This window comes from Panonychus citri, unplaced genomic scaffold (assembly GCF_014898815.1).
Source record: "Panonychus citri isolate SS breed McGregor unplaced genomic scaffold, ASM1489881v1 Contig00028, whole genome shotgun sequence".
NCBI classification, from domain to species: Eukaryota; Metazoa; Arthropoda; class Arachnida; order Trombidiformes; family Tetranychidae; genus Panonychus; species Panonychus citri.
The window spans coordinates 214,746-241,994 of record NW_026515433.1 but is presented as its reverse complement, the minus strand read 5'-3'; the positions used below and the strand labels follow the sequence as shown (position 1 = coordinate 241,994).

At 34.0% G+C, this 27,249-nt stretch overlaps 8 protein-coding genes across 8 annotated transcripts; 4 read left to right on the top strand and 4 right to left on the bottom strand.

Moving 5' to 3' along the window:
• Positions 1-56: 56 nt before the first annotated feature.
• On the bottom strand, positions 57-4,920 carry LOC128396814 (protein artichoke-like). The gene has a single exon (XM_053357438.1). The coding sequence runs from the start codon at positions 4,489-4,491 to the stop codon at positions 1,165-1,167; it is 3,327 nt and encodes a 1,108-aa protein (XP_053213413.1). The 5' UTR covers positions 4,492-4,920; the 3' UTR covers positions 57-1,164.
• Positions 4,921-6,478: 1,558 nt separating this feature from the next.
• Positions 6,479-8,149, bottom strand: LOC128396822 (NDP-glycosyltransferase YjiC-like). The gene is made up of 2 exons (XM_053357449.1): positions 7,910-8,149; positions 6,479-7,843 (listed from the first exon to the last, which is right to left on the bottom strand). The coding sequence occupies exons 1-2, from the start codon at positions 7,945-7,947 to the stop codon at positions 6,568-6,570; spliced, it is 1,314 nt and encodes a 437-aa protein (XP_053213424.1). The 5' UTR covers positions 7,948-8,149; the 3' UTR covers positions 6,479-6,567.
• A 442-nt stretch (positions 8,150-8,591) lies between these two features.
• Positions 8,592-9,835, top strand: LOC128396826 (uncharacterized). The gene has a single exon (XM_053357452.1). It carries the CDS (start codon positions 8,915-8,917, stop codon positions 9,707-9,709), a length of 795 nt encoding a protein of 264 aa, XP_053213427.1. The 5' UTR covers positions 8,592-8,914; the 3' UTR covers positions 9,710-9,835.
• A 123-nt stretch (positions 9,836-9,958) lies between these two features.
• Positions 9,959-13,911, top strand: LOC128396816 (protein O-GlcNAcase-like). Its single transcript, XM_053357440.1, is given in 9 exon segments — positions 9,959-10,499; positions 10,578-10,629; positions 10,702-10,739; positions 10,742-11,581; positions 11,649-12,491; positions 12,586-12,639; positions 12,706-12,988; positions 13,057-13,430; positions 13,507-13,911. Coding segments are annotated over 9 exon segments (2,682 nt in total). The 5' UTR covers positions 9,959-10,447; the 3' UTR covers positions 13,653-13,911.
• A 204-nt stretch (positions 13,912-14,115) lies between these two features.
• Positions 14,116-16,958, top strand: LOC128396820 (chitin deacetylase 1-like). Its single transcript, XM_053357445.1, has 4 exons — positions 14,116-14,509; positions 15,065-15,301; positions 15,371-15,520; positions 15,604-16,958. Exons 1-4 carry the CDS (start codon positions 14,455-14,457, stop codon positions 16,758-16,760), a joined length of 1,599 nt encoding a protein of 532 aa, XP_053213420.1. The 5' UTR covers positions 14,116-14,454; the 3' UTR covers positions 16,761-16,958.
• An 847-nt stretch (positions 16,959-17,805) lies between these two features.
• LOC128396827 (twinfilin-2-like) lies at positions 17,806-18,868 on the bottom strand. The gene has a single exon (XM_053357453.1). It carries the CDS (start codon positions 18,707-18,709, stop codon positions 18,038-18,040), a length of 672 nt encoding a protein of 223 aa, XP_053213428.1. The 5' UTR covers positions 18,710-18,868; the 3' UTR covers positions 17,806-18,037.
• Positions 18,869-19,483: 615 nt separating this feature from the next.
• Positions 19,484-22,060, top strand: LOC128396817 (rab5 GDP/GTP exchange factor-like). The gene has a single exon (XM_053357441.1). It carries the CDS (start codon positions 19,747-19,749, stop codon positions 21,550-21,552), a length of 1,806 nt encoding a protein of 601 aa, XP_053213416.1. The 5' UTR covers positions 19,484-19,746; the 3' UTR covers positions 21,553-22,060.
• On the bottom strand, positions 21,962-26,350 carry LOC128396819 (uncharacterized). The gene is made up of 6 exons (XM_053357444.1): positions 25,897-26,350; positions 25,250-25,341; positions 23,736-24,424; positions 23,527-23,682; positions 23,114-23,432; positions 21,962-22,657 (listed from the first exon to the last, which is right to left on the bottom strand). Exons 2-6 carry the CDS (start codon positions 25,311-25,313, stop codon positions 22,116-22,118), a joined length of 1,770 nt encoding a protein of 589 aa, XP_053213419.1. The 5' UTR covers positions 25,314-25,341; positions 25,897-26,350; the 3' UTR covers positions 21,962-22,115.
• Between the last annotated feature and the right edge of the window lie 899 nt (positions 26,351-27,249).

Below are 27,249 nucleotides of genomic sequence, written 5' to 3'. Positions count from 1 at the left end.
GATTCCCTACTGATTAGAATGATTGTTAATCATACACATTTAATCAATTTACATTTTTCGACAATTTTTCTACTAATGAGATTCGATTCGTTACCAACTATTATCTGTTTCGATGACAGTTTTAATCTTCCAGCATTAACTTGATGAAATTTCATCAAATGATACAAACTTACAATTATAATAATATCCTGATGATCAAAATGATAGCTGGACTTTTGTTTCTAAATCAAGTAATCGTAGTAATTGAGTATTATTAGTTTCACTCTCATGATTTCAAATAATCAACTTTTTTTAAACAAACTTTTCATTAAACTAAATTTATTTTGGTTGCCACAGTCGGTTGAACTATTTCATATCTAATTACCATTAAATAGTTAATCTAATTCCCTTTAAGAACCATCACAATTGCTTCACATTTTTTTAATTTCGACTAATTAACTTTTTCATCTCAATCATAGTTACTTAAATGCTCAGTTCGTCCTTTACTTTAAGTTAATTTTCATCAAGTTTATCAGTTTTTTGTTCAAAATAATTACTTTCAATTAGTTTGGTAAATTGTCTATTTTTTATATTCATGTTGATTCGTTCGCTGATCTTGACTAATTGTAATTCAGTGAAGTTGCACTTTCAATCAAATTATTGTTGAAATAGTGATTCAATTGTTTAGAAATCGACAAACAATTAAAACTCAATCGCGATGATTTTCAATGACTGGGTCAATGTTCAATGTCCTTTGTGAACTTCAATGAGATTTAATATAATGAGTTTAATTGAGGAACATGTTGACATATTTAATTTCTCATTGTAGTAAGAAAATAGAAATTAATTATTTGAATTACAATTAATGTAGGATGATGAATATGATTGTTAATGGGTCAACAAAATAAGACTAGAAGCACATTTAATTGCCAGTGAGTATCTCATATTGTTTGGGTAATTGTTTAAAAATAAAACTTGATTGTTGTTTTTTGCCTCGTTCACTATTGTTTACAGTTAGTTAAGTGATTAGGGCGTTGGTAATTCAATTAAATGTTGTTGATGGTTGATCGTGATGAATTGGATGAACAGGTAACAAATTAAATTGTTCAACAAAAAGTAACATCAGTAATTGAATTAAATCAGCGGTTGATGTTAATGTCTCGTCTTCTTCAACGATGATTCTCATTAAAGATAATCAATCGAATTAGCAAAATAGACCAAAACGATGAAGAAAATAACAAATTGATGAGCCGTAAATTGCGATTGATTCGCATGGTTTGCAATTAATTTAGGTGATAAGTGCTGACGATTAAATCCAGCAAACACATCTCTCACTTGTCCGTCAATACAATCAGAATATTCAGAATCCGGTTTACCCATTGAATCAATTGCTTTCACACAAATTCTGAGACCATTTCCAAGTTTGAAATTATTGTAAACATGATCTCGTTTATCGTAAGATAAATTAACTGAATCAACTTCTTTACCATCTTCAGAGATTGTCGATAATTTGAAACCAGAAATGTCCTTGTCCCGTCGAACTACAAACCAAACGACTCGAATGCTGTTTCGTCGACCACGAAGTTTTTCAAACCCTTTGAATCGTAAATTCAACTGCTCTTCTTGGTCGAAATTAAATCCTTGGCTCACTTTACTCGAGTCATTGGTTTCACATGATTCGAACATTTTGTATTTCAATTTACCCAAGGCGATTCCTTGTCGTTCGACTGGATAAGCACAAGTTGTATCTTCTTCCAAAAGGGTCCCGTTAGTAATAATCTGTTCTGCTTTCTTGGCGATTTTCCAACGGAGATAAGATAATATTTCGCAGTCACAACTAATTGGATTACCATGTAGATAAACTTGTGTTCCATGTCGAAGCATTTTAACGATCGATTTACTTGGAATCACTGAGATACTATTGAGACTTGCGTTGAATATTTTCAGTGATTTCATTGATTCGACTTCTTCAATATTGAAATCTGCTAATTTATTCTCAGCAATTGACAAATACTCTAATTTATTTAAAGTGTTCACACCGAAAGTGACATTTTCCAATTTACGTAGTTGATTAGACGATAAATCAAGATATCGTAATTCTGTCATATTCGATAACACGTTGGCTTTGATCTCATTGATTATATTTCCTCTGAGAATGAGTCGTTCCACTCGCCATAAACCATCATCGAAAATCGGTGTCAATGTTGGAATAAAATTATAACTTAGATCAACGTTCTTAATGGCGTATGGAATATAAGGGGATCGAGGGAATGTTCGATCGTTGACAAACGAAATTAAATTGTGGCTGACATTGAAATTCTCCAATGATAACAAATCTTCCAGAATACCGTGAGTTTTGTTTTCGAGTTTGTTTAACTTGTTGTTCGATAAATCAAGAGTTCGAACGGAAACACAAGTACGAAATACTCCGGGCTCTAATTGTTTCAAACTGTTGTCACTTAAATTCAGTTTTATAAGCTGTAATAGGCCTTCAAAAGCTCCGTCGTCGATTTGGTCGATTTTATTTGACTGAAGTTGAAGTTCAAAGACAACCGGCAAGGAACCGAATTGTCTTGGTTCGAGACGAGTTATATCATTGGAAGATAAGTCGAGGTACGATAATGAAGTTAATTGTTGTAGTGCTGCTTTTGGAACTGAGGTTAAGCTGTTATTTCTTAATGAAAGAAGTCTCAATGTTAGTAAATTAGCCAATGATCCAGGCTCCAAGTCGGCGATTATGTTGGAATCGAGGTACAATTCGAGAAGTGCGTTCATTGACGGAAAAGTTCCAGCAGTAATTGAATCGATTCGGTTGTGCTGTAGATAGAGAGTATTCAGTGAAATTGGAATTGTGAATAATTTGGTTATCCGATTGTAGGAAACATCGATGAAACGAACTGATATTAAACTGGATAATCCACCATTGGCGACTATCGTGATCTCGTTTTGACTTAAATCAAGTTTCAATAAAGTTGGACAAGCACCGAAAGCCCCAAAACCAATTTTACGAAGTTTATTGTTGTTCAATCTTAGTTCCCGAATCGATTGAAATTTTTCAAATATCGATCCAGTCAAATCCTTAATAAAGTTGTTACTTAAATCAATTGTTTCCAGTTCATAAAGTTTCCCAGTTGATAATGATTTACGATTAAGATCAGTGATTTGGTTATGTGAAAGGTTCAACATTTTGATTCCGGTTAAATTAGAGATGAGAATTTTGGTTGAATCAACGATGAAATTGTGATTAAGAAGTAAATTGGTAACATCGGAATTTTCAAAGGCCAAATTTGGAATTCCCGATATGTTGTTGTGAGACAAATCGAGAGTAGTTACATTCGCAACGTCCAAAAATGAACCAGGCTCAATCTTTTCGATACTGTTGTAACTTAGATCGATTGCGACTTTGTACATTTTCGATATGGAAGCTCTTTCGATTCTTTTAATTTGATTGTGCGACAAATCTAAACGATCTAAATATTGTAAATCTTTGAAAACTTCCTGAGCCACTTCGGCCAACTGATTATAAGCCAAATCCAAACTTCGTAATCGAGTAGTTGAACTAAACGCGTTTTTGGCAATAGTCGTGATGTTGTTATTCTGTAGGTTAATATCTTTGAGAAAACGAACACCTTTCAACAGGTAGGAATCAATTTCTTTCAGCTGATTGTGAGACAAATTGATTTCCTTCAATTGAGAATTTCGACTCAACAGCGATCTCCCCAATTTGCTTATTTGATTATGTGAACAATTAAATGTAATCAAGTTGATTAAATCCGTTAGATCAGATCTTCCTAATTCAGTTACCTGGTTATGAGAAAAGTCTAAATTTTTGATCTTTTTCAATTCTTTGAATGCATTTCTTTCCAGTTTATTCAGCAGATTAGAACTTAAATCCAAAGACTCGAGATCTTTTAAACCAGAAAATGAAGCAGCCGATAATTTGGAAATCCCATTGGAAGAAAGAGATAATTCTCTGAGATTCTTTAGCTTCGAAAAACTCTTATCACTAATCTTGTTTATCTTGTTTCCGGATAAATTAAGTCGAGTTAAATTGTGAATAAGTTCAGTGGTTTTAATTACATCGTCCAGAGAAGTTAATTTGTTGTCAGACAAATCCAGAGATCGTAGAGTTGATTTGACACTTTCGAAAGTGCTTGGCTCTATTTTCGTCAAGTTTGATTGGATCACTTTCAAATTGTAAATCGTTAAATCTTGAAATATTGGCCCACTAAGAGTCGTCACGTTGATTGATGATAAAGTTAGAGTATCAATTGGCTTCCTTATGGATTTTAGAGATAAAGTAACGATGGCGAGATTAGTACCTGAACAGTTGATTGTTACACCAATTGTACCATTCCGATCACAAGTACAGGGTTCGGGTATTGAACCAGGTTTTGGACAAATGAACAATTCACAATCACAAAGGTGAACAATTAAGGCACAGAGTATTAAATACTTCACGATGACAATAGCCATTGAAGACACAGACACTTTGGAATACAAAAGACCCATAATAGAGTCGATAATCTGAAAGATTATTAAAACAATTAAAGTAACGTTAATACTAAAAGCAAATCACATTTTGATGAATCAATCGTTACTGGTGGAAACTGAAATGATCGGGATGTTAGGCCTTCATCGTTAGACACAATCACTGAAGAGATAAAAATAAACTACTTGGTTATCCTCATGGACGATAGTCAAACATGGTTTTAGCTACTGAATTGACTGTTAATTAAGGGCCTAAATCATTTAAATTGTGACACTCACAAAGAAAAAGCGATTGAACAACACAATCTATTAGAAGTGTTGTCAGTTGTTGTTATGAAGTAAACGGAAAAAGAAATGATCTCAATTGGGTTACTGGTTCGATCTCAACCCAAACCAGTTTTCATCTTTTTCTTTCTTTACACTTATCATTTTCTCTTTTACTTTTACCTTCAGGTTATACCAGTTTACTCGAGTGTTAATAAGTAATTAACTGAATTAAACTTCAAATTATCGAGAATTAACATTTTCAGATGGATTTTTCATCATCGTCAAAGATTAACCTTCGATTAAATGTAATTATGATTTTCTTTTGAAAATTAAATCATTTACTCCCATCGGAGTGATTGGCTTTTCTTTTATTGGATCAAATTGTCTTTTCGTTTATTCTAAAGGATCAAATATTTGATTGATTTTCCAGTTAATCCATTTTCTTTTTACATTGACCATAGATCGTTTTGTGGCTCAGGTAAATAGATCAAATTTAGATGATCCATAAACCAAATTTGCTTTACGAAGTAGATTGAATATGAATGAAACCATATCTTCATCTAATTGGAATGGATTAGTTAAGGATCGAAACCGTTTCTTGTTCTGAGATAAAGTATTTGGTATAATTGCCGTTTGTTGATTGTTGTTTCTTAGCATCAGCAACACGAAAACAACATTAGTCAGAAACACCAGAGCCAAAGGAAGTAAAATCGCTCCGAGAAGAGTTGGGAATATGATTATGAATAAAAGTGACCATAACCATGGACTTGTCGTTGGACTGCGATTCGATTGCTTAGAGTTAATTGGTAACGGGATGTATTGGATCACTTTTTGTTGTGAAGGTTCACTTGACTGTTGCCGAATTATTGATTGACCTGTGGTCGATGTGGTTGGCTGATGGTCCCGGTGATCAGAAGAATCATGATGGTGAGAAGATGTTCCATGGTCATGATGGTAGTAATGGTGATCACTTGTTGGTTGATGGCGGTAATAGGGATGACCAGGGTAAGAACCTTGAATTACCGATTGACCATATGAATGCGGGACACTTGCTATTGCTCCGTATTGCGGTTGATATTCTTGGTGAGGTGATGGTTGATAATAACTTTCGGAAGAATCGGAATAACCTGGGTCGATATTTTCAACAAGACGAGTTGATGATGGAGCAAAAGATCCGATTTTAACTATTCCCTTGGTCCTGTCACTTGATTGTCTAGTTATCTTCCAATTGTCAAGTAGATTTTCAACATAATCGAAATCTTCTTGATTTGGAAATTTACTTTCAGCCTGATGGACAAAATTAAAAATCGTTAAAAAATAAACGAAGAGAAAAATATTCATCATCTCTGAATCGATGTGAGATTAACACTTAATGAACATCATAAGACCAACTGAATACTCTGTTTGATTGAACTTTAAATGTATCAATCCAATTAAATAAATAATTCTTTCACTTTATAATCTAATTCAATTACTATGCTGAATGGATTAACGATCTAAATTGAAATCATGCTGAGTTATTTTTCTCCATTGACAATTCATACCAAGTGATTTCTAGAAGACGGAAGTGACCATTAGTGACCTTGAATGATCCAGAAAATGATTGATTGTCAACAAATGAACAATCAAAAAAACACCAACAGTTTTGTACAGAAACTTTGATTGTGAAAAATTGTATCGACTCTTATGATTTAAATAGTCTGGTTGTGATTTGATAAGGTGAACAATCAATCGGAAAATATCAAGTGAATTCAGAATTTAATTATTCAAAAAGATGAATGTTAAGTTAATTGTTGGATTTCTATGATTAACTACATGACAAGATTAGATTTACAGTTTCGTTGAGTTTTTAGTTTCTTCAATTAGTTTTTCAATCTTTTTCACTGCTTCAGACAAAGAAGTTGATTGTCTCATATTTTGTGAGATCGATTTAACTTTTTGGTTGATTGTTTGATCAGTTAAAGCTTTCTCAATACAGTCCAGGAAATAATCTTCATCCAAATCATAAGTATTCACTCGGAATCCGATGTTTTTGTCCACCACTCGCTGCGCGTTGTCCAGTTGATCGTAAAAATATGGAATCACTATCATTGGTTTTCCATAGTAAAGGGTCTCAAGAAAGGTATTGTTCCCTCCATGAGTGATTACTAAATCGACTGATTGAACAACTTTAATTTGGTTAACATAATTCTGACCCCACATGTTATCCGCTAATTCTAGTTGATCACCTCGTGGTCCTTTGGAAACGATAAATTTGTTAGGTGATTTAGCCAGAATTGCAATTAGTTTCTTCATTATAACCAAATCGGCTGAACCTAAAGAGCCGAGAGAAAAGTAGACCAATTTACCAGGCTTCTCTTTTAATTGTTCTGGAAGCTGAAAATCATCATCGAAATCAGCCTGTCTTATCCAAGCATCAACTCTAATCCAATTATCTCGACGAGGGGGACATTCATCATAATCCAATTCACCAGGATAATGATAGAACCCAAAGTGAGCAGGATTATCTACAAAAATACTAGGATCAAATTTAATGTGTCCTAATCCAACTTTTTCTAAGTGTTTGTTGTGAGTTTCAGTCAATATTTGATGAGCTGATTGATAAACTTCCTTGAATTCAGACCAATTCGATGGATCAGAATTCACTGAGTACCCTGAGAATGGCGGTGGTCCCTTTGGGTATAATATCAGGGGATTGAGAGATGCAAGTGGAATCCAAGGAATCGAATGTTTATAAAGAAAAGGCATCGGACCAGGAATGTCAACGACAATCAAATCAAATGAATTTTCAGTCACCACTTTATCCAGAGCCTTATCCAGGATGAAGAAGAATTCAGCCTGAGCTGAAACCGCTTCTTGAGATTCAAAATCCATTCCTTGATATCGTTCCAAAGGTGGTTGTCTGAATTTATCTCCATTCATATCAATCCACTGGAAAATTGCCTCATCCATATTGATACCTGGCAACGATTCATCAAGAGGGATAAACTCGAAGCCTCGTTTGTCGGCTAAGTGTTTGTGTTTATTTCGATGAGCAAAAAAGATTTCGTGACCAGCGGCCTTTAGACCTTCACTGAAGCCCAACAAAGCGTTGATATGTCCAAATCTAGTGACAGAAATTAGTTGCGATTATCATCTCTAAGTCATTTTAATCAAAGTTATTAAAACTTACGCATCAATCGCTGAAATCATAATCCTGTATGAAGGCATTTTACTTGAGTAAATTTGATCAAACAAGTTAATTGGATAACAGATTAATATTTCTCGTAAGTAATTTAAACTTTGTTAATGAGTTTAACTTGTACAGTTAAGTTGGTGACAACTGATTCTACCTTTTAATAATTAAGTTGATTTGAAACTGTGTGTAAATTTTGTACTCTCAATGAAGTGATTCGTGAATTATATTGACTAAAAAATAATCAAGAGCTGACAGCGTTAGATTAACTTATTACTGATAATTGGGTGTATTCGTACTTGAAAATATGAGTTAGTGTTCAAGTGGATTAGATAAATTAGATTTACATAGGAAAGAGAATCAAGAATTAATTAATTAGTAGTTAAAGAGATTATTTCCAAGATTCAACGATAAGATATTCTCGTCAACGAATCAATCGATCGTTAAAATTTTCCGATTATCCTTGAAACGAACTCCCCTTTTGCAATGAAATACATTGATTATAATTTCGTTGGAATGTTGATTAAACTAAAATTAAAGTAATCAACTGATCCTCTACTTTGATAATTGTCATCTATTGGTTGATTGGCTGTTATTGTCTTTTTGATCATCAATCAAACGGTCAAATGTCTTATGTCAATAGATGGCGACAATTAACAAGAGCAATTGGTTGTCAATCATTGATTATGGTTCCTTGCAATCAATAGATTAATCTAGTAAATTAACTGATTTTCTCATTTAATCCAATAAACAGCAAAAAGAATCTTAAAAATCTGTGAAAGGGTCAATTGTCTTCAAACCTTCAGGTCGTGACTTATGGTGATCATCTTGTTAAGAGCTACTCAAAAAGCTTCTCCATTAGATTAATCCTTTGGCTCCATTCAACGATTGAAAGTTGAAGATAAAAGGCCAAAATTTTCATCGAGTATATTAGTTTCTTTCTTATTTCTGTTTAAAGTTCATTCTAAAGTCTGACCTCTAAATCTTATTTTCTATTCCAAAATGTTTGGTGGTGATTCTTTTCAGTTTTACAATCAATCGGCTAACGAGAATGTCGATCTCAATAATCTGAATATTGAAAGACTCATTACGGTCGATGATTCCCCCGAAAAACAACCGCAACAACCGCAACAACAGCTTCAACCGTCTCAACAACCACAACCTCAACCTCAACCTCAACCTCAACCACCACTACTGCCACAAGGAGCAGGAGCGATCGCACCACCGATGCAGCCACCGCTTCACCCGCAATTCCAACAGCCTGCATATCAACAAGCGCAGTTCCAACAAGCGATTTACCAACCTGCTCCATTTCAACCTTCACAGTATCAACAAAGACCAACTTACTCTCATCCAATGTACCATCAGCCGTCACCTTGTCAACAGATATCTTACCAACAGCCAACGTATTCGCGGCCGATGTTCAGTCCACACTCGTTTCGACCACAGACTTACCCTGATCCTGCCATTAGACAACCAATGTACCAACCGCAAAGTCTTCACTCTCACAGGTTCCATTTGCCTTGTCAACCACCACCACCAGCGCGGTCAGTTTATCAACCCAACTGTCAGCATCCTTTTTATCCGTCGTTGCAGCCCAATTACCGCTCATCCTTCATGCCGATTCCAATATGTGATCCAAGCGTTTCATCAACCTCACATCCACAAAATTTAACTTACGAACAGTTCAATAGGCTACGAGGACCATCAAACTTTATCGGAAATGAGAGAAACCGAATGATGTCGGCGGCCAATCCGCAGGCCAAGAAAATTCGTCCAAACGAATTTGAAAACTAAAAAAATGAACCAATTTAATCTAAACCTGTCTAACTAAGAAGCCAGACGAGGATCTTCCTTGAATTGATTATTTCAATTATAATTATAATTATCATTCCAATTGAATAAACTTATTTCTCATTTTAATTTCGATTTTCTTGATTTTTATTGACCCAAAGTCGCTCATGGATGCATTGAATTAGCCGCCGTCGTAACCATGGCAACTGGTAATGAGTTAGAGTCTCAATCTCATTGGGCAACTTTAACTGTGAACACGATTGTTTATTTACTTTCATTCATTAATTGTTCTCTTTAATTGGGCTAATTTGAGTATGACCGATGTTAATTCCGCAATAAGTTAATCATGTGTTCCAACTGCATCTTTATAATTAATGCTTCGTGAATGTTTTGGTCTAATTCTGTGATTCTTAAGTTTTCCATCGCTAAGATCATTCAACTGGAATTTTTCTTATCACTTGCTTATCCTGGACTCTTTTCTCCTTTCATAATCAATTAATTATTAAGATTTATATTGAATCTTTATCAGCTTAACGCTTTCATCACCTACGTCTACTCATCTTCATCTCACATCTTAATATCATCTCTTTTCTTATCCACTCATTCGTTGATATTTATATGGTGATGTTGACTAGGCTATTTTTGTGATTTTTTTCATTTATGTCAAGTTTTGAATCTTCTTTTTATCATAATTTCCATTCATGTTGATGCTGTTCATTGTCAAAATCTTTATGGAATATAATGTGTGAATCAGGGAGGGATGAACGGGGCTTTCTTTGTGGTGTTGTTGAGGGTTAGTCTCAGTCTTTACCAGATCCATTTCCATCTTATTTGTTGCTATGTTCTAATATTTGCTTTCTCTCCAATACAGGCTTCTATGGAAGACCATGGAGTACAGCCCAAAGAAAAGATTTATTTGCCAAGTATGTCATCTATTTTCTTTGTTTCATTTGATATCCTCACATTAACTAATTTGATTATTTTAATTGATTTAGGATGAAAAATCTTGGTCTAAACACTTACATGTATGCTCCGAAGATGATTTTAAGCATCGAGCATATTGGAGAGAGCTTTATAGCGTTGAAGAAGGTGAACAATTAGCAGCTCTGATTTCTTGTTGTAAAGAAAATGGAGTTACTTTCTATTATGCCTTGTCACCTGGTTTGGATATGGCCTATTCTAATTCTAAGGAAGTTAATTATCTTAAGAGGAAACTTGAACAAGTCTCACATTTTGGATGTGAAGCATTTGCTATCTTGTTTGATGACATAGAACCTGAAATCAGCGAAACTGATAAGGAGGTTTTCCAAAGTTTTGGTCATGCACAAGTTTCTGTGACCAATGAAGTTTACCAAAGTCTAGGTCAACCCAAATTTCTTTTCTGTCCAACAGAGTACTGTGGTTCCCGGGCTATTCCAAATGTTCATACTTCCGATTATCTTAATATCATTGGGTCTAAACTCCTTCCAGCAATTGACATTATGTGGACAGGTAATAAAGTTATCTCCAAGACGATCACTGTTCAATCCATACAAGAGCTTTCCGAAGTTTTAAAAAGAAATCCTGTAATTTGGGATAATATCCATGCCAATGATTATGACCAAAAGCGAATCTTTCTTGGACCTTATTCAGGTCGATCAACTCAACTCAATGCTCATCTTCGTGGTGTTCTTACTAATCCTAATTGTGAATATGAGCCTAATTTTATAGCCATCCATACGTTGGCCCAGTGGAGTAAATGTAACTCAGATGTTAAATGTGATAATATATCATCCGATATTAAACTGGAAACTGAAAATGAATCAGGTCCCATCGATAATATTCCTTCATGCCTAAGTGCCACAACTTATCATCCTAGAAAAGCGCTGCGTGCAGGTTTGTAGATTTAATCTTTTTCTCGTCGACGATTCTTATTAATCAATTGACTTTTCTAATTTTTCAGCGGTTGAGGCTTGGTTATCAGAATTTAACCAAACAAAAGTTGCTTATGGTAAACCAACTGATGTTATTACAACTCCTCTTGCTTCTGTCATACCCACTCTCACAATTCCACCGCCTTCTTCACTTCCTAATAGTGAAAGTGTCCTCAACGGTAATCAGAGTTTGAGTTTGGATGGTGAGAAGAAAAAGACTCTTGACTCGGCTAATGAATCTAATTTCCAGCCGATCACCAAAGAATTGGCAAACTCTTTGGTAACCCCACCGGTTATCCTTAATCCATTGGAGCCCATGGATTGTAACGCTTCACCCGCTTTATCCCCTAAACATAATTCTGATGCTCAAATGGAGGAACCCAATAAGACAGAATTAACCTCGGCTGAAGAATCAGTTACAGTTGCTTTAGACACGCCTAATGAATCCATAAATAAAGACGTTGATTCATCTGAAGAAATGCAAACTGAAAGTTCATCAGAAGAATGTGAGGAAGATACAAAAGTAGAAAGAATCAACCTCGAAGATGTTTCTCTTCTTGTTGACCTTTTCTATCTTCCGTTTGAATACGGTGCTCAGGGAGTGAGTTTTCTTTACGAATTCTATTGGCTAAGAACAAATAGTTATCTCATATCTGATGAAAGAAGACGATCCTTAGGATCCACCGATTCCCCTGAAATAATTGAATGGTTTGAAAGATCTAAAAAATTCCAAGAAATGGCAGAAACTATTGAAGGTCTTTGTTCACGTTTAGTGAGCTGTCAAAATCTCTCTTTAGTTTATGATCTTTTTCCTTATGTTTGGGACTTGAGAGGTGCAGTTGCTTTACTCAACAGTTATGTTCAATGGATGTGTAAGTCAAATACTCTAATTTATTTATCTTAGATTATTTGTCTCATATTAACTTATGATTAATTTGTATCATTATTATCTTTATTTCTCTGTAGCTCTTGGGAAAATACCAACAACACCACCGAATTCTGCATCTCCAACTTTCTCATGTAAATAATCTTATAAACACTGGATCATTGCTTGTTTACATTCTAACATTTTCTTTTCTCTTAAAGGGTTTTCTAAAGGTTATAAAGAAGCTTTCACTAGTGGAGATCAAGAACCGTGGATATTCAGGGGAGGATTGACTGGAGAACTACAAAGATTACTTCCATTAGAAAGTATCAATGATCTTTTCATATATAAATCACCTGAGTCGCCATCTAGTCATTCTTACAATATTCGCCCGTTAAAAAGTTCTGACGAGGCGATTATTTATGAGCTATACAATAAAAGTTTCTTAGAATTTTATGAGACCAGTGATAATTTTAAACAATATCCAGATCTCTTACCTGATCGGTAAGTTGACTGACTTTCTAAATTGACACAAACCTTTATCAACTATTTTCTCATTAACTGAATTACAGGTTTGTTGGAGGATTTTTAACCTTAAGTCCAGAATATTGTTTTGTTGTTGAAGATTGTTCCAAAATCGTTGGATTTGCTCTCGCTGCTTTTGATGCGAGGAAATTCGAGGAAAAACTAGAAGCTGCTTGGTTCCCCGAACTGTGCTCTAAGTATCCACGTCCAAAAGAAAAGAAAGACAAAGGAGAGACTCTAGATTCTGCTGAAGAAATGATTGTCGCCATGCACCAAGATCAAGAAGGCTCATTCCGCATTCCTGAGATTGTTTACAAAACACACCCTTCTCTCTTGCATCTAACTGTTTTACCAACAATTATCGACGCAAGTGTCCCAAAGCGTTTATTATCTCTTGTCCTTGTAGCGCTCAAAACAAATGGTAATTATACCTTCTCATTTCTTTTATTGCTTTTTTCATGTCGATCATTAAATCAATTATTTATTCTTTATTTTAGGTTCTCATGGGGTTTGTACTCGTGTTTTAAGTAGGGAGAAAGAAGTGATCGACTTTCATCTTAAATTAGGATTCCAACAGATCCAATTGTCAACGGGTGAAGAAAATTTTGACCACACTGAAATCTATCTTGGTCGAGCAATTTAATTGGCCTTTGATGCGACCATAATTTTATCTTTACTTTTTACAATAACAATCGACTGTCTCGTTATTTCACAAATCGAATGTAAAAATAACAAGTTGATGATGAAAGTGAAACAAAAATCGATATTGTATCAATAATAATACCAATGGTAATAATTAAATTTCTTTATTTGGTCAATCAAAGAAAAAACAATTAAATAAAGTTTTGTTTACGTTAAAGCGTCAAACAGGCAATTAAATAAAGAACATTGTTTACTGAACACATGATATGTTCTAGCCTGAAGATACTTACAATTAGCCTCGAGCTAAAAACTCTGGTGACAATTTTCAAAGGAACCATTAAGTTCAAATCCAACCAATGACCATCATTGTGGGAGGAAAATGAGCCTTGAAAATTAAGGTAATTGCAAAGAGATAAAGTAATGTAAACAGAAAACCAGTTCCATGTGAGTCTTCAGATTAATTGATTAACATTCTGATGCTGATTAAGATGAAAACAATTCCATCTCCATCTTAATCGCGATTATTTTCCAGTTGATCTTTTTATTCCTGGTAACCTTGTTTTCCTCTTCTCTTCATCTTCTGCAGGGCAAAAATTGTTGTATTATTGTGGCCCCTCAACTCCCAGAATCAAGAGACACGAGAGGAACTTCTTGTTTCAGTTTCTTTTGCTTTTCTATCTGTTCAGAGCTCCGCCATTTTCTTTAAATTTGTTCGCATCGTAATTGAATCACATTTCCATCTAGTTAATTGGATGAACTTCTATTTCTGTTTATCGACTATTATTTATCATTAAAAGATCCAAATGTTATCGAATTTCATAAGTTTAGTGTTGTTTTCACTTTTAATTCCAAATCAAGGTAAGATCGAGATTCTTTCATTTCTTGTATTGTGCTTTTTAAACAATTGAATTGCCATGAAACAATTAAACATTTATCTTACTAATTTGTTAACAAATCATCAGTTATTTGGTAATTTGAGTTTTATAACTTTTTTTGGTGTTCATTCAATTGAAATTGTTTATCGAATCACATGATTCACTTGTAACGGAAATTAAAACACCTCAGGCAATACAAATTAACTGCTCAAATGTTGTGAATAACCTTGGATTGTAAGAGACCTTTAATTACAGTTGCATTAGTGTTTTTCATTCATCAAACTTTTGCTGAAATTCAAAAATTTACTAATTGTCTAAAATTAATTAAAACAATTCAAGGTTTAAATTCAGTAAGAAAATTACCTCGAGATTATTGATTAACAGGTTAATCGGGTGTCTAAATTTTGGTTTTCATTTGAAACTCGTTAATCAAATATCTTGTTTTGTCAATTTTTATAATTATTTTAAATAAATTGATTCCCGTTAATATTATAATACTTGATTGTTTTGATTGATTAAATTTCTCATTCTCTTAAAGGTTATGCAACTGGGACAAAATCGAAACGTCAAGCTGATGATAATGAAGCGGAATTGTGTAGAGGGAGAACCAGCAATGAATATTTTAGATTAACTTCCGGTGACGATTGTCGGGATGTTGTAAGATGTTCAGTCCAGGGCTTACTCGCTTTAAGATGTCCTTCTGGATTAGCTTTCGACATCGAAAGACAGACTTGCGATTGGAAAAATAACGTCAAAAATTGCGCTCAATTAGAAAGTAAGTGACCATTGAAAGTTCCTCGTTGAACAATCAGACTGAAACTCTTTTCTCAAATCACATTTACAGAACCACGATTGGTATTACCTAAACTAGCAACTGATCAACCGATTTGTGACTCAGGCAAATTGGCCTGTGGCAATGATGAATGTATCGAGAAGCAATTATTCTGTGATGGTAAACCCGATTGTGCTGATGGGTCAGATGAAAATGCTTGTAGTAAGTAAAGTTTGATTGTTATTAATTGTTCAAACGTTTTAAAAATGAAATCAAAACGAAATTTTTTCATCTGTATTGATTAGCTCTTGGAAAGGATCCCAATCGCGCGCCTCCTTGTGACCCCGTCACTTGTGTGCTACCTGAATGTTGGTGCTCAGTTGATGGAACTCTGATTCCTGGTAAATTAGAACCAGAATCTGTTCCTCAAATGGTGATGATCTCTTTCGACGATGCCATTAACAATAATAACATCGATTTGTACGAAAAGTTGTTGGATAATAATCGACTAAATCCAAACGGGTGCTCTATTAAAAGTACCTTTTTCGTCTCACACAAGTATACCAACTACTCGGCTGTTCAAGAGCTCCATAGACGTGGACATGAAATGGCCGCTCATTCAATCACTCATAATGTTGATGAAAAGTATTGGACAACCGCGACTCAAGAAACATGGGCCAAAGAAATGTCTGGAGTTCGATTGATCATGGAAAGATTTGCGAACATTACTGATAATTCAATCGTCGGTGTTCGAGCTCCTGCTCTCAGAATTGGAGGTAACAATCAATTCTTCATGATGGATGAACAAGCTTTTCTCTACGATTCAACTATCACCGCTCCGCTTTCTAATCCACCCCTTTGGCCTTACACTCTTTACTTCCGAATGCCTCACAAGTGCCATGGTAACGGTCAGAATTGTCCAACTCGAACTCATCCAATTTGGGAAATAGTTATGAATGAATTAGACCGACGTGAGGATCCAAAGTTCGACGAAGAACTGTCCGGGTGCTCTATGGTTGATTCTTGCGGAAACATTTTAACGGGCGAACAGTTTTACAATTTCCTAAATCATAATTTCAATCGCCATTACAAAACTAATCGAGCTCCGTTGGGATTGTTTTTCCACGCTTCGTGGTTGAAGAATTCGCCAGAATTTCTTGACGTTTTCATCCAATGGATCGACGAAATGTTAGAGAAAAAAGATGTTTACTTTGTCACCATGACTCAGGCTCTTCAATGGATCCAAACACCCACGAAACTGGACTCAATTCAAGATTTCGAAGCCTGGAAAGAAAAGTGCACAGTCTCAGGTCAACCCCATTGCAATTTACCTCGTCAATGTCCACTCAACACTCGAGAATTACCCGGAGAAACGATTCGTCTCCATACCTGCGTTGAATGTTCTCGTAATTATCCTTGGCTCGAAGATCCGACCGGAGATTATTTCTCTTCCAAAAAGTAATCGAACTTGTGAATTGAATGTTGATCAACTTCGTGTTCTAATTATTAATACTTTCTTTTCAATAAGATTAAAATGATTGCATGTATAGTTTTTGGTTGTTTTTTCAACACAAAATTAGTTGATTGTATTTTTAGAGCAATAACAAAAATGGTTCGACAATTAACAAATTAATAATTAAAAATCGTAACAACAATTTAATTTCTAATTATTTTTAAAAATATTTGTTCATCTTTTGTGACTCTATTGTGTCAATGATTTAATTCAATTACATGATGACCTTATTAAGCTTATGATTAAAATTAATTTAATGGTTACATGATTATGGACAAGGGTAAAGCTTAGTGAATTGTGGTCAATATAAAGTAAGTTAATCAAAGAGGAACCTAATTGTAAAGTTAATTAAAGGGAACTCATGAGATAAGTTAAAAGTAACGAAAAGTTTAACAATCAGAAAATTATTTCAGTTGATATTTAAAGTCAATCGTAGTTTAGTGTTAATTGTGATAAAATGAATCTCAATTCTTATTTAGTGTTTATATTGTCAACTGTTGCTTTTCCCAAGATCCTTTTGCTTGATGTTTTGTGTCATGTTGTTGAGGAAACACAACAACAAACTGTCACCAATTACGACGAAGACTCAGATCATAATATCCACCACGACAATTTCGGAGTAATTAGAGGTCATCGAAGGCCAGTAGCAAACATTATCTACTATCCAATGATGCTCCATAACAAGGTGAGTATTCAACTGATATTGAACTTTTCATTCAATTAAAAGCGGCAATTTAACGGGGCTTTGATTAATTTTCGTTTAGAGTCCAGTTGAAGGTTCAGAGAAATCAAGTACATCACTTGGAATGGTTCATCCGATTATTTTGATCATCGCTTTGGCGATTCCATTATTAACTATTTTAGCATTTGGATCAATGTTGATGCCCGTTGTTCCGATTGTCTTGTATTTCCTCAACCTACTATTTCCTCCAGCATCGGGATAAGTGAATACTTATTACATTAAAATCTTTAAATCAATGAGAATTTATAATCATTTATGTTAAAATTGATAATGTTATTTCTTTGATTGAAATTGTAACAGTAAAATCGTGACAATTTTTTCACCATTTTATGTTTTCATTATCAATTCAAAATTATTAGTGAATTAAATTAATATATAATCTGTAAAAGTTATGATTTTGAAAACTGAGATTTTTAGATAAGGTAAAAGGTTTAAATAGGGTAATTAAAACAGAAATGACTATGAAAGGAAAACTGATTATCGGTTATGAATCATTTCCTGATCTGATTAATCGTTTAGCTCCTCTTTTCCCTGCTGGTCCTTGAGGCTTGGCAAACATTGTTCCTGTTGGATTAGAGGCACCGGGATTAGTTATGGGGTGGAGTTCATCGAGTAGATTGTTTTCACTTAGTTCATCAATATCGTCGATTTCCAATCTCTTGGCGATCTCGATTCCAAACTTATTCTTATCCTGCAATGCAGCTAATAAGGGAAGTTTACATGTTGAGTAAAGCATCTTCTCTTTCACTGGACAGCCACTCGCTGGAACCCAATAGACAAAGATGACACTTTTCAGGAAAACGTTACCATGTTGATGAGGATAAATAAAAATGATGTACCTCGGATTCTTGGTTGGCATTCGTGATCCCAGAGTTTTCACATCGAATTCACTAATAGACTGAGTAGATTCAAGTTGGATCATCTCTTTGCTCAAATCGATAGATAATTCAACAAATCCGATTGATTCTTCTTTTAATTTGAATAGCCCATCAACCGCTTCATCAGTGATTGGAAACTCAATTCCTATAATACTTTTAGACGATGAATTGACACATCGCACTAAGGCCTCTTCTCTTTTCACATTTCTCAGATCAATTTCCCGAACTGTAAGTAAATCCTCATCACCGAATTCAGCTTCACTTGAAGGCACAGCCATTTTAATGGAGTTTCAACAATTAATCAACAGTAAACAATCAAACAAATAGGAAACTGAATAAGTAAACAAATGAAAGAATAACAAGAAAAGGGTGTAGATGGCACTCGAATCTAAACAACTCACTTTAACAGAAGATGGAGACACAAAAGTTGATCAACAATTAGTAAATCAATGAGATTTTATTTCGTTTAATTTTTATTTCATCTCGATTTCCTATTCAACGATTTATTCATCATAAGTGTATCTTTAGTTGATTTCCATTTAATCAGTCATTCAATTGGGGGTGTTAATTGTTGCAAGTTTGTCGGAATAATAATCAGATTGTTTTAATTTTTCGCTGTCAAATGAACAAATGACATTTAATGCAATTAAATCACCAGAGCGAATTGTTCAATGATTATCTCGAGATGATAAGTGAATTTTAATCGGAAATGATTCAACTTTATTCTTACAAAGTCTTGAAAACACAATAATCGTGTGAAGAATCAACACCAATCCCTTGACGATGATTCGTTTAATTGCAATGAATACAAATTGATCTCATATCGAGAAGAAAATAGAGATTACCAATTGATTGTTGTTAATTAAGGTTAGTGAGATAATCATAATTTATAAATAATAATCAGATCAACAGTTAATCATTCGCGATTTGGGTTTAGAAAAGGGGAGAGAATCGGATCAAGAGAATCGAGTAATACCCGAGATCCGCAATTCACAAAGAGTTTTTTCGCTTTTTTAATATTTAATTGTAAACAAGGAAAAGATTTGATTAGAACAATTTGATTGATTTTCATCTTAAAAACGAAAGAGATGAAAAAACCAAAAAAAGATAAAAGCGAATCTCTAATCCCTCGAGTCTATTGACTCTTTCGTTTTCTCTCTCGATTCCATTCACTTTATCGGATCCAAATTCTACTCTCTCAATGAACAGTTAATCTGTTTTCTTTTTTCTGTCATTTCCTCTCTTTCTCTTTGTGTCTGGTTTTTTCTCTTTTATTTATTTTGATTAACTAAGTTGTTCTTTTAATTGTAATGAAATGTTTTCCTTCTCTTTCTTCTCAACTGCACCGAGTTTACCTAAACATCTTAAAAGTACCAATGATTTACTCATAAATGAGAAGAACTCTGATTTATCTCGATTATCATCCATTCTTAATTCTTCACCATTGGTAGAAAATATTTCGTCTAATTTAATTGAACCAGATGATAAATCGGCTTCTTCGCTCTCTTCGCCTTCCTCTTCTTCTTTGTCTTGCTCATCTTTATCATCCTTCTCACCAACATCTTCGTCTTCAACATCTTCATCCCAATCAACACAATCTTTGTCATCTTCATCTCTCTCATTGAGCTCACCTTTACCTAAGCCACAAACGAGTCAATCATCCGAATCAACTTGCCCATCATCAAGTCCGGTAGAAACACCGACAAAGCGATGCTCTTCGCCTTCTTCACTCTCATCAATTCCATCGCCATTCACAACTTCGCCTTCATCGCCTGTTTCTAGTTTCACCAAATTCGAGGAAAAGAGAAGGAATCAAGCAGAGAAACAAAACAAAACATTGCGATCGATTTTAAGAAACACCGCTCAGCGATTCGGATTAAGAGAGAGAATCTCGTCGACAACTTCAGCATCTTCTTTGTCTCCATCAACACCAACTACTCGTTCAAAGGGGAAGAATTTTTTACGACTTGAGTCATTTCCTCTTTCTTATGGAGATTTTTACAATTCGATTGGTTCCGTTGTACCATCTTGGGCTGGTGGAAACAGCAATTCGTCTACAGGGACATCAAACATTGACGATGGACCTTTGGATGATATTCAAAGACAAGTCAGTGTTGTGGCAGATCAATTGAATGAAATGAAGACAGTTGATGAAATGAGCTCAGCTGTTAATAAGTTTTACCAATCGATGATCAACCGATTTGAAGATCTTCCAATTTTCAAAGAAATTGTTCAAGTCTCAGTGGATCAACTAATCGATTACACTGAAATCAGATTACTCTCCAGCATGTGTAATACGATCTTCAATCAGATTTTAATAGAAGATGAAAGCAAAGATTTACAATTACAAAGTCAAATTCGGAATCTTAATTGGATTACAACAGATCATCTTGAACTTGATCTCGATCTCTCTAAACCGGAGATCTGTGATTACATGGATCAAGCGATCAGTCACATAATCGAAATGGGATCGAAAGGAATTCCTCTTCAAAAATTGGAATGTATATTCAACTGTTCTAAAGCTTTACTACAACTATTATATTTATCTCGTGAAGGTGAACCAGTCAGTGCTGATCTATTTTTACCTGCTCTTGTTTACACCGTAATTCAAGCCAATCCGCCATTGCTTCATTCCAATATCAAGCTGATTAATCAATTTTCCTCACCGAATCGTCTTTCCTCTGGGGAGATGAGTTATTATTTCACTAATTTGTGTTGTGCTGTTGCGTTTATTGAGAAACTTGATGGAGAATCGCTTAACCTTTCAGAGGAAGAGTTTCGTCGTTACATTAATGGAGATGAGCGACCAAACAATGGCTACCATGATCAGTTACAATTTAACAATCGGCTCAGTGAAACTTTTCGGCGAATGAACAGAAGCAACAATTTAATTGCTTCTCTTTCATCAAAGCAAAATTCCCTGGAAGAAGAGACTGAACAATTGAAAAGAACGATTATCATTGAACAAGAATCTCTCCTTTCTCAACTTAAATCAGTAACAGAATCAATGGAATCTACAGTAAACAACAGCAACAATCAAGCTCACGAATTAAGGAGAGTCGTTTTCGAATCGAGAGTCACTCAAAGTCCATTTTACTATGAATTGAATAGAACCAGCTGATGAATGGGTGTTTAGCTCATCATATTACAAAACAATAGGATCAACTTAATTCGAGCCTTTTAATTGCAAAGAAAAAATTAGCATTGCTAATCACATATACAACTTTTTTTGCTCTCTTCGTGTGTTTGCTCTTGATTAGATTGAGGGCGTTTCGCTAATTTGAATACAAATTAATTGTTATTGTTTTTCCCTTTGAATCTATTTAATTTAGGAAGGCCCAGGACAATTAATCCGTTAACAATTAACGCTCAAGGGCCATTGTTTGCTTAGTGAAACGCCAGTAAATTGAGTCAGAACATTTTTACGTAATAATTGAAAAGCTTTTTGCTTTTGTTGTTTAATTTTTACACAAACGTTGAGTTGAAAATATTTTTTTACGACAACATTTTAACTAAATAAACTCAAATAATTGATTTTTTATTAAAATTTATTCTTAATTGTTAATCTTTTACTCTAATTGTATCATTTAGTGGTGAATATAAAATAAATACCTGAATGGAATGTTAAATTTCATCGAGTTGTAATTTAGATTTAAACTTATTATGATTCGTTTGAATTGATGTTTATTTAGATCGTCTATTGATTAATGTGTACCATGGATTGGAAAATGTCCTAGAATTGAATTCACTAATATCATAAGCAGGTAAAGATGATGAAGATGAAGATGATTGTGATGCGGGAGTTGATGATGATGTCGACGAAGGCCTAATTGTCGGCCATGATTTAAAAAATTTATTTCCATTCCAATTTGATAACCTGGGATCTGTTGAAATGAACCGATGATCAGAAGCTCCAGGTAACCAGTTGTTATTCAGGCCAACGTCGGGAAATCCTCGATTATTGTAAATCCCGTCAAATCCCATGAAGGGCGTTCGTCGATTTACTGGCCAGTTCAACGATGTCGGTTTTCGAGGCAACGGGTAATCAGGAATAGGTGAGGACTCTCGTCGTTTATTATTGATCGAAATCGTCGGCGGATTGTTCGTAATTATGTCGTGAAGTGTTAATATAATTTGTACAACGAAACCTAATTTATCTCGAGATAATTGATTCAGATTATCACAGGCTTTATGATAACATGATCTTTGATACCCTCTCCAAGGACCTGAAACGAAAATAAAATTAGTTGATAATCGTCAGTTACTAACAATAATTAGCGGTCATTGTAGGTCAAGAAGAAAGAAAAAAAGAATTGAATTGTTGATGTGAACTTAAAATGAAACTTTTTTCATTTTAAATTCTCAATAATTTGAACCATTAATAGAAAACAAATAATCATCGTCATCGTTGGGCTATTAATAGTTAATTTAATTAATGGTTTTTTATTTTGCTTTTTCACCCGAACAATTAACTTTCATCAAGTCGAGGAAATTGAAAAGTTGATTGTGTTCAACATCTGATTTAATTGTTACCTGCGGGAAATTAATGATGAGAAATCAAATCTATTTAGTTACACGATTTTTGCTGTCAAGTTGTAATAATGTTTGGAAAACACAATCAACCTTAGAATTTGAATTAATTTGTTTCTATTCTCTTGTGCAATTTAGTTCTAGCAACTTACCGAGGTCAGTGATTAGAAGAGCATTTAATGGACGAACTTTTCGATTTCCATGGTACCAAAAAGACGAATGATCAGATCGTAAAAACGTTTGAGCCGAATCACGAATATCTTTTTTTCTTGTGTACATTTTATCGGGCAGATCAGCATCGAATGCGATTATCTTGTACTTGGATCCTGTATTCGTCGCATTAGCAATTCGATTCCACGATTTCTCTAACGGTTCCCAAATTGACTTATCGTAACCACGTCGCATCCAAATGGATGCAAAGTCACCACGATTTTTATTCTTTTTCACTTTTGCAGCCGCTTCCGGTGTTTCCTAAAAAAGAAATCAATTTATTTTCTACATGATCTTCAGGTCGATAATTGTTTTTTTTTTCATGTGAATAACGAGTAAGCATTTTGACTAATACCTTAATAAAATCTTCGCTGAGATCTTGACTTCCTTCAGTTGGATCCCATGTCAATATCATATCAGTTATATAAGCGCCTAAGAAATTGGCCCGTTTCCCGATTAGTTCATCGGGAATGAAGTATTCAGATACAAAAGCTTTACTTCCCCAAAGACCCTGGAAAAGATAATCGATTAATGTTAACAATTAACGTCGCCTCGTTTTCTTACCGCTTCTTCAAAGTCAAAGGCGACAAAGAATATCGAGTGATCGAGTGAGGGCTTAGATTGACCGACAAGCCGAACAAGTTCTAATAAGGCCACGATTCCAGAACCATTGTCATCGATTCCATAAGTTCCCTTGACAGTATCATAATGACCTCCCACTAGAATTATCGAATCATCCGTTTTATTACGGTTTTTACTCGGCCAAACACCGATTAAATTAACTCCATTTAATCCTAATCTAGTTGTAAACCTTTGAGCGAATGTTTCTAATCCATATTTCCAAAAATGTCCCATAATCCGATGTCGAGCTGTTTCTTTGGATTTCTCATTATCATGATGACGAGTTAAAGAGACGATAGAGAACAAAGATTCGACTGAATCTTCATTACAGATAATTGATTTTCCGATTGAATAAGTTGATCCATTTCGAGATTCATCTCTTTTAATTGCTGAAGATTCAACACTAATCAAAGGTGATGAAAGTGAAGCTAATGGTGACCCAAGAATTGACGAATAATCAACAAATCGGACAAGTTCGCTATTACGAATGTAATCAGTTGGTGGTAATGATCCTGAAGAAGAAGATGAAGATGAAAGTGCTTCACCTCCCGGTTGATTAACAATCGAATCAGTCAGAACATTTTCTGGTGTTTCACGTGGATTAATTGGAAAGAGCCAGCGATCAGATGGATCTTAAATCGTAGGTGTGAAAATGTAACAATTTGGAAAAATAATCATTGATTTGAAAGATAATTAGAAAATATAATTAGTTTAAGTGACCGGAATGGTCAATGTTTGATCGCTTCAATAATTGGCTTCTCTTTCCGTTTTTAATTAAACTTCAAGTAAGGTTACTCATGTTAGAACTGAGAAACGGTAATTAAAATTCACACTTGAAATCACCTGACGGTAATTAAACACTGACCTGAACATTAATCATACAAATCAAATTCAACAAATGGATTAACCTTGAAAGATACAGTGTGACCAAGTTGATCATTTAGAAGGATTAAAAAGATTCTGAGTTGTGTCCAAATCTAATCAATTCGAATCACCAATAGGCATTGACAACAATCAACATGTTGATTAGACAATTGGACAAGGATAAACACTGACAATCAACAAGGTTACATGGATTCGATATCATAAACTTGGATAAAAAGTTTCGATTACCGGTAACATGATATGACTATAAATAAACTGACGAATTGGAATCGATGCAATTTTGTTCGTAGATCGACTCGATTAAAGTGAGAATAAGTTTGATAAAAGGAAATCTCGAGTATCTGTTGACTGATTTTCTCAAATTATAAAATATGAGATTCGAATTGGAAACAATTTTCTGAAAAAAGAAACTGATGTGATGAGAATTATAAATATGAGAGATATTCAAATATGAAGGAAAAAAACAATTAACTTTTTACTCTTTTCAAGTGATACGAGTTATTAATAAAATAGAAGCATTTTAATTGTTGACAATTGATTAATTATGGTGGTGATTAGCATAATATACTTACATAGCGATGAAACTTTGTGTACATAGATTGACAATATCAGATAAACGAGTAGATTGAGATTCATGGTAATTGTAATTTGGTCAATGGAAGAACTTGTTGATCCAAAAGTGAATAAATAAATATGAATGGCAGAGAAACGAAATTAAAATGACTAGATGAAGGAGATTAATGGTAAGGGATTAATTAAAAGGCCACTAATCGAGCATCAAAAGTAATAATCGACATTGTGGACTATTTGTTTTCACTTCGAGACATTGAAAACTGTGACAATTGAGACACTAAAGACAAAGAGAGTTAACGTCTGGTGATCACTGAGATTAAGATTATCAGATGAATGAAACGGATAAACGAAAATAGATTAGAATCAACAGTTAATCAACACGAATGGAAAACAATGAGACACTGAAGACCAACAACAAGTGAATGAATTTTGGCCAACGAAAGAAAAGCTCAACACTAATCAGTCTCTCACAAACTGGTTTAACTTTAGTACTTTGATTGTGATCAGTGTTTTGGCTTCAGGTTCATTATTTTCTACCTTTTCAATACTGAGAACTTCTGAATACTTAACTCCCTCATCATCTCTCCTCCTCCATCATCTTCATCATCTTGCTAATTATAACTCATAATCTTCATCATCTCGTTACCTGGGAAAAGTGAAACATTTCACAGAGACAAACGGTCGACATGATTAACCGCTAAATTAATTGTCACTCATTTGGTTGGTAAACAGCGACGATCATCAAATGACACTTAGTTAATCAATTGATGAATTAATTGTGAACTTGATTCACTTCTTTTGTTAATTGTAATACAACAAAAACGTTAAATTGTTTATCAGGTCAGGTTAGGTTGATGTGAATCGAATGAATCAACTTTGATTGTTAACACAGAGAAAAGGGTGAAAACTGTATTACGATGATTTCTTTTATTGTCACAATCTATTTTAATTCAGTAATCATCATCATCATCATCATGAAAATGATGTTAATTTAGGTGTGATTATAATCATCTCTTTTTTCATAACAGTTACATTTGTATTTGTTTGATGTTGTCAACTAAAAAGCCTCGAGCTAAAAGTATCACTTTGCTTCATCATTTTATAATTTAATTTAGATTAAATTTTCTTTCAAAGTTTTTATCATCATTAATATTATCCTAATTACGACTGATCAATCATAATTATCTAATAATTACAATTCAGCTGATAAAACATCAGCCAGAAATGTAAATAACAATCTGAATTTTTAACTTTACTCGTGGTTTGTTAATTGTATTAGATTGGGTCAACTAATAGCAACAGAGTTTCATTAATTTTAATTGGTGTATCAGATCAAATAGTTAATCATTGAGTTTGATTGCAATTGTCAAGCAAAAGTAAACACCAATCAATAATTTCTTGAAAATTTGACTGTAATCATCCGAATCAGTTTTAATAGCAATTGGACACTAATAATCAATAAGAATCACCTTGATTGTTACCGGGAAATTATTGTGTTAACAATTGAATACAACAATCAAATTGAACAAATGATTAAGGGTCTTGCTAAGTGAAAAGCAATTACTTGATTGGGTAAAATTACCAACGACTTTAAAGTTACCAGCAATTTAAAGGATAATAAGTCGCAATATGTAATCAAAATTAAAGATAATTGATTAACCAATCAAATAGACGAGAGGTTAGTGAGAGTTAATTAAGATCAAATTATGATTATTAACCAACAATCAGTGGAGGAATTAGAGTAACTTGAACCGTACCAATCATACGGAATCAGTAATTAGATGTTGGATTGATAAAAGTTGTTACAATTTAACCTTCTACCTGAACAATTTGATTGTATCAACCTTAACCTTTTTGGTTGAATTGTAATTTCTTGTGTCTACACAATTGATTACTTAACTATCAACCAAATGTTTGGATTAAATTAAACCAACTGTTGATCATTGAGACGAATTAAATTGTAAATGAGTTTATAATTGTTGTGATTAAATTGAACTAA